At 45.5% G+C, this 7,290-nt stretch overlaps 1 protein-coding gene across 1 annotated transcript; it reads left to right on the top strand.

Moving 5' to 3' along the window:
* LOC127687854 (plasma serine protease inhibitor-like) lies at positions 1-4,020 on the top strand. Its single transcript, XM_052186693.1, has 5 exons — positions 1-17; positions 477-1,105; positions 2,030-2,300; positions 2,610-2,757; positions 3,835-4,020. Exons 2-5 carry the CDS (start codon positions 490-492, stop codon positions 4,018-4,020), a joined length of 1,221 nt encoding a protein of 406 aa, XP_052042653.1. The 5' UTR covers positions 1-17; positions 477-489.
* Positions 4,021-7,290: the final 3,270 nt, after the last annotated feature.

Below are 7,290 nucleotides of genomic sequence, written 5' to 3'. Positions count from 1 at the left end.
AGCCACCACGACACAGAGTGAGTACATCTGCTGGGGTAGGACTGGTGGCCTTAAGGATGTGGGTGGGTGGAACGGAGACCCTAGGCAAGCTGTAGCCAAGGAATACCATGAATGGGGCACAATGCAAAATCCTAAACTTACTTAAAACATTATGAGGAAAAAATGGTGGGTTTTTTGTTTGTTTTTGTTTTTGTTATTTTGGTTTTGTGTGTGTGTGTGTGTGTGTGTGTGTTTATTTATTTATTTATTTATTTTGTAACTCCATTGCATGTTGGTCCGCAAGTTGCCTGCTTCATCTGGTCTTTCCAGAGCACCGAGTACCACTGCTTCTCTTTGTGTCCCCATGACCTAGCTTCCTTCTTATGCTCTGGAGGGTAAATGGGGACATCTTTGCAGACACCAGCTACTCATTGCCTCTCTCACTTTGACCCATGGCTGTTCCCTCTCCAAGAACATTTTCCTATTCTCCCATCCAGAACTGCCACCAGGATGAGGTTCTTCCCCATTCTGTGCCTGGTGCTGTTCTTCAGTCATGGAATGGCTTCCCGCCAACGCCTCCGTTTCAAGGAGAAGAAGAAGGCTAAAGAGTCCACTGTGGGTGCCGTGGGGACTCGCAGAGGCGGGAACTTTGCCATCAACCTCTTCAAGTACTGTATTTTTAAAAAGTATGGTGAGAATATTTTCTTCTCCCCTGTAAGTGTGGCTATGAACTTAGGCATGCTCTCCCTTGGGGCTCGCTCGAAGACTAAGACACAGATCCTGGATACCCTGGGTGTCGACCTCCAGCAAGGCCAAGAGAACAAGCTTCACCAGAGCTTCCAACAGCTGCTGCAGAGGTTCAGCCACCCCAGTGATGGCCTCGAGCTGAGCCTGGGCAGTGCCATTTTTAAAGACCCAGCAGTACATATCCGGGGTGACTTCCTGAACGCCATGAAGACACTGTACATGTCGGACATTCTCTCTACCAACTTTGGGAACCCCGAAAGCGCTAAGAAGCAGATCAATGACTATGTCACCAAACAGACCAAGGGCAAGATTGTAGACTTGATCAAGGATCTCGACAGAACTCATGTTATGGTGGTGGTAAATTACATCTTCTTCAAAGGTAAGCTTTGGGCTCCAACTTGAACTTTTTCTCTTTTCTGGTTTTTTATCACAAGATAGCATTCCATCCCTGATAAAAGAACAACCCACCCAGGTACCAGATGGGTGAAAAGAAAGCAGCCCCATGTAAGACAGAGCCCCCTTATCAGCCCATCAGTGATTCAACAGTCAGGAGGTGGTCCTTGTCATAGCCACCATGACTAAACAACTCTAACTGTCAAACCCACTAGAAATAGAATATGAACCTGATCAGGGCTAAGAGGGCAGGAAACAGGAGGGGTCAAAGGCCACTGACAGCAAATGTCTGTTGCCATGCTAAGACACCATGGCCAGGACAGATTTTTTTTTATATGTATAAAAAGATCCCTTTATTGGGGCTGGCTTATAATTTCAGAGTCCATGACCATCACAGTAGAAAGCAGGGTAGCAAGCAGACAGGCATGGTGCTGAAGCAGTAGCTGAGAGTTTACACAAACACTCAGTAGATGATGATGATGATGATGATGTGTGTGTGTGTGTATGTGTGTGTGTGTGTGTGTATGTGTGTGTGTGTGCTGGTGTGAGCTTTTGAAACCTCCAAGCCTTCTCTCTCAGTGTCATACGAATAAATGCCAATGAGGTCACACCTCCTAATCCTTCCCACAACAATTCGACCAAGCATCCAAACATATGAGCCTGTGGGGGATGTTCTCATTCACACCACCACAGCAAGAGTTTGGAAGAACTGGAGGACAGGCACATAAAAGGTTCAGGCTACCCCAGAGTTATGAGGGGCTTTGGCCTCTGAGGCCAAGGAGCATGGGTGCTGCTGTTGCTGATGTCACTCTGTGGAGACACTCTTTGCATTGTCTCCTCTCTTCAGCCACAGTCAAGGGTCTCTCATTTTTTACTCAGTTCTCATTTACTCCTACACCTTCGTCTTTAGGCAAGTGGCAGACGGCCTTCAGTGAAAAAAATACCCGCAAGATGGATTTCCATGTGACCCCCAAGAAGACCATACAGGTGCCCATGATGAACCGTGAAGATGAGTATTCTTACATCGTAGACCAAATCATTCCCTGCACAGTGGTGGGGATCCCTTATCAAGGCAGTGCTGTCGCTCTGTTTATTCTCCCCAACGAGGGCAAGATGAAGCAGGTGGAGGATAATCTGGACGAGAGGATATTGAGGAACTGGCTTAAGATGTCCACAAAGAGGTACTCTCTGTGCTATTCAGGGGCCATGTCCTTCTACCCATGACAGGGAGACATGCTCCAGGACCTCACAGTGCTGGTGGAAAGGACCCCTCAGGCAGTGAGATAGCTCTAAACATAACTTCCACCCAGGACCTGACCCAGCTTGAGGAATAGCTGAGGTTCTAGGGTGACACCAGAGAGGGAAGCCCAAGACTAAGTATAAAGCAAGGGACACTCCAGAGATGAAGGTTCCAGAAAGTCTGTGAGGCTGTAGAGAGTGACTCCATCAAGCTCGTGGTGTTTAAAAATGGCCCTCCTTACTCTCTCCAGACGCTTAGATCTTTACCTCCCCAAGTTCTCCATTGAGGGTACCTATAAACTGGAAAAAATCCTCCCCAAGCTGGGCATCCAGGACCTCTTCACCACCCATGCTGACTTGTCTGGCATTACTAACCACACCAATATCAAGTTGTCTGAGGTGAGTCTAGAAGCTTCTGAGCACCTGATTTCAGAAATTTCCACCCCACCCCAACTCACCCCATCTCCCCCCATCCCATTCCACCTCACCCCACCCCACCTTACCCCATCCCTCCCATCCCATCTCATCCCATTCCATCCCCACCCCATCCTAACCGCACCCCCACCACACCCCATCCTACCCAATCTTACTCCACCCCATATCACCCCCTCCCTGTCCTCCTCTCTCCTCCCCTCCCATCCTATCCTATCCCAGTTCAGAGAGTTTCCCTTTATATTTTACCCCAGCCATCTCAAAGTATTCATTCCTTACATTCCCACCCCATCCCATCCTATCCTGTTCTAATTATCCATCTTGTTCTAGCTCTGCCCATCTCATCACATTCCATCCTGTTTCACCCCAGCTCATTCTACTCTGTCCCAATATAATTTTCCCCCCAAGATATTCAAAGATGTTCCTTTGTGTCTTAGTCCTCTTACAATGGGAACCCATATTGTCTCCCAACCTTGAAGGAATCTGTGCCTGTCTGAAGCTGTCTTGTGAATCTGTGTGTGTGTGTGTGTGTGCATGTCCCTGACAAAGAGCTTTGCTCTGTATTTATTAAACAGCACAAAAACCCAAACAACAACAACAACAACAAACACCATAGAGATGGAATGGGATACTTTACAGAAATCTTTCAACAGTTTTACAAGGAATTAAGTCACTGATTCCAATTGACCCAGACATTGAGCAGTAGTACAAATATCATCATTTTAAACTGATAACCACAAGTGGATTTCACTTTAGAAGATTACTTTCAACGCCTGTATTTGCTGCTTTTAGCAAATGGTACACATGCGTTGTTCTAGATCAGGGACTTGGAAGAGTACATAAATTAAGGTTGCATGGGAAACCCAAGGCAAGTAAGATTAATTATTCCACTGTTGTCTTCAAAGCAGATTAAGCAAACAGGCTGAGTCCACGGTAGTTTTAATTCTGGCTGTGAGGCTGAACACTAGTTCCATCCTTTTAGAATGTACTTGATACTTTTATCATGATACAACACTACAACCCAGCCCTACTGTCTGCCTGCAGATGGTGCACAAAGCCATGGTGGAGGTAGACGAGTTGGGAACCACAGCAGCTGCCACCACAGGAGCGATCTTCACATTCAGATCTGCTCTACCGAGCTCTCAGAAGGTAGAATTCATCAGACCCTTTCTGATGGCCATTATGGATGGTGTAAATCTCTTTTTCCTTGGCAAAGTGGTCCAGCCATGAGGTGGGACTCCTTCTGAAACTCATAGGCTTCCACAGAGGGAGCCAGGCATAATCTATCCATTTCTTGGTAGCTAGTGATTTTCATAGACTAGATTGACTAATAAGGCATTGTAAGTGATGATATCACTGTCCTGATGGCTGCATCCTTGATCACAGTTGCAAGACACACTTTTGCTCTCATCTTTCATCAACACTGACCGTAAAGAGGCCACTTGATTTCTCCAAGGTCCTACCACCATATTTGTGACATAGTCGTGCCCAGACCCCAGGCCACTCTTGCTCAGACTAGCACTACAAAGTTCTGTAAGAGACTGGTCAGCATAAAGGCCCACCAGGAAGCGCAGTCATGAACCTGGTCTCCCACCCATCAGCACCAACTATCAGTTCATCATGGTTGAGAAAGTACACTGGGCTGCGTGTCTGAAATGACGCTAATAGCTGTGTAACATTGGCATGAAAGTGTTCCTCTCGGGGCATGTGTTTCTTTGTATATCCAATAAATGACCAGAACAAGAAGCCCATTCAGTGATCTGTGAAATTGTTATACAGGGGTTGGCTGCTCTATGCTAGCCATGATTGATGTAAGAACTCAGTTTAGTAGCATACTTGAGCAATCAAGGTAAAAGTGCCTCACCATGACCAAAGGTATCAAATCACAAATCTGGCTGGCTATGGTAGGATGATAGATGTCTGTTGTAAACAATAGAACATAAATTGAAGACTGATCTGTTGATTTCCACCTTGGCAATAGCAATAAAGCGTTTTGAAAGACTGTCTCGTCCTTATGGAGATAGCCCTGGGGATAGCGACACTCACTGTGTTCCAAAGTTGGTGCTAGGTACTTCTTCCATCAAAGAACCTCATGGGGCATGACACCACCATTTCTGCTTGCCTGACAGGAAAAGGAAGACTTACTGAGATGTAGGCGGCGTATCCAGTCACATAGCTTGCATGTGTTAGAGCCAGGATTAATGGTTCAGCACATTAAAGGGCAGATGAGTGGCTGTGTGAACTCCTCCACTGTACCTCGGTCAGCTGCCCCCAGAGCTGAGCATCTGTCCACCTGACTCTGCTTATCAGTGTCATGGTTTCCATGAAGCCATGCTCAGTGCTTTGATCCCTGGATCATACTGAAGAGGGGTGTCCACTAGAAATAACAAGGTGTGTTATAATCGGAGTTCTCTAAAGAAATCTGAGAGGGGGGAAGGAAGAGGAGGGGGAAAGGGAGAAGGAGGGATAGGGAGGGAGGGAGAGAGAGAGGTCTAATGACTGTTTCACAATGGAGGGAGGCTGAGAATCTAGTAGTTGTTTAGTCTACAAGGCTGTATGTCTCTGCAGTCCCAATCTGGTACTGCAGGCCTGGGGCTCCTGGAGAGCAGCTGCTCATCAGTCTACATTGGAATCATTAAGAAGCTGGGTCTGATATGGGTGAAGGTAGGTACAGTGTGGATACGCTTACCAGTGAGAGCGAGGGAAGGAAGGCAAAAAGCCAAGTTCCCTTCTTCCAGGTCCTTTTATCTGGGCTGCCATCAGAAGGTATGGCTTGGATTTAGGGTGGGTCTTCTTGCTTCAGGCAGTCCCACCAATTAAAGTTATCACAGGAATAGCCTGCAGCCTGGGGCTCAGGTGATTCCAGGCGCGTTCAATTTGACAACATTATCGAATAGGTGAGCTATCACAGATCAAAACCTTAATTAAAAAAGAAAGATTTGTTTTATTGTGTGTGTGTGTGTGTGTGTGTGTGTAAGTGCCTGAAGAAGCCTTTAAAGGGCATCAGATCTCTCCGATTTGAGGTTTCAGGAAGGTATGAGCAGCTGTCTTGGCTTCTTGGCATCTCTGGATGAACAGGAAGTACTCTTTTACCATTGAGGGAGCCATTGTTCCAGCTCCTTAAGAAACCTTAAGCTAAAAAATTCATGAAATCATTGTTTTTAATTGCTGAATAGTACTCCATTGTGTATATATACCACATTTTCTGTATCCATTCCTCTATTGAGGGATATCTGGGTTCTTTCCAGCTTCTGGCTATTATAAATAAGGCTGCTATGAACATAGTGGAGCAAGTGTCCTTATTGCATGCTGGGGAATCCTCTGGGTATATGCTCAGGAGAGGTATAGCAGGGTCCTCCGGAAGTGTCATGTCCAGTTTTCTTAGGAACCGCCAGACTGATTTCCATAGTGGTTATACCATCTTACAATCCCACCAGCAGTGAAGGAGTGTACCTCTTTCTCTACATCCTCACCAACACCTGATGTCTCCTGAGTTTTTAACCTTAGCCATTCTGACTGGTGTGAGGTGAAATCTCAGGGTTGTTTTGATTTGCATTTCCCTAATGAGTAATGATGTTGAGCATTTCTTAAGGTGCTTCTCGGCTATCCGAATTTCTTAAGGTAGAAATTCTTTGTTTAGATCTGTAGCCCATTTTTTTTTAATTAGGGTAATTTGGTTCCCTGGGGTCTAAGTTCTTGAGTTCTTTATATATATTGGATATTAGCCCTCTATCAGATGTAGGGTTGGTGAAGATCTTTTCCCAATTTGTTGGTTGCCGTTTTGTCTTAAGCAAGGTAACACAATCACAAAAGAATACACATGGAATGCAATTATTGATAAGTGGATATTAATTAGCCCTGAAGCTCTGAATACTGAAGATACAATTAGCATATCAAATGATTCCCATGAAGAATGAAGAAGAGGGTCCTAATCCTGGATTGATCCAGCATTGTAGGGGAGTACCAGGACAGAAAAGGGAGGGGGAAAGAAAGGAGAATGGATGGAGAGAAGAGGACTTATGTGACATATGTGGAGGGGGGAACTGGGAAAGGGGAAAGCTTTTGGAATGTAAACAAATAATATATAAAATAATATATATATATATATACACATATATGTCTATATGTCTATATATATATAAAAGAAAGAAACCTTAAGCTCTGACTGCCTCCTACAGTCCTAAGAACTTTGGGGCACTTTTCATTTGCAAATGCATTTATTCCTGACTACCCAGCAAGGTCCCTCACTGTCCGTGCTTGACACTAAGAAATAGTGACAGTGAAGGCCCAGACTCTGAGGCCTGGCATATACCTGCTGGCTGGCAATGTAGTTGTCTATGGGCAGATCAGACATCTTGTCTGTGACTGTACTGAATGGGTGGCTGTCCATTATCAGGCCTTCCCTGTGGGGTCATCCCACCCCCTCATGCCTTTCTCTTGCATAATGTCTAGTCTTTCTTGGGAAATTGTCTTTCTCCCTGTTTGTCCAGTCTGTTGGAG

This window comes from Apodemus sylvaticus, chromosome 6 (assembly GCF_947179515.1).
Source record: "Apodemus sylvaticus chromosome 6, mApoSyl1.1, whole genome shotgun sequence".
Classification (NCBI taxonomy): Eukaryota; Metazoa; Chordata; class Mammalia; order Rodentia; family Muridae; genus Apodemus; species Apodemus sylvaticus.
Note: the sequence above shows the minus strand (reverse complement) of the source record. Positions and strands in the feature narration are given on the sequence as shown.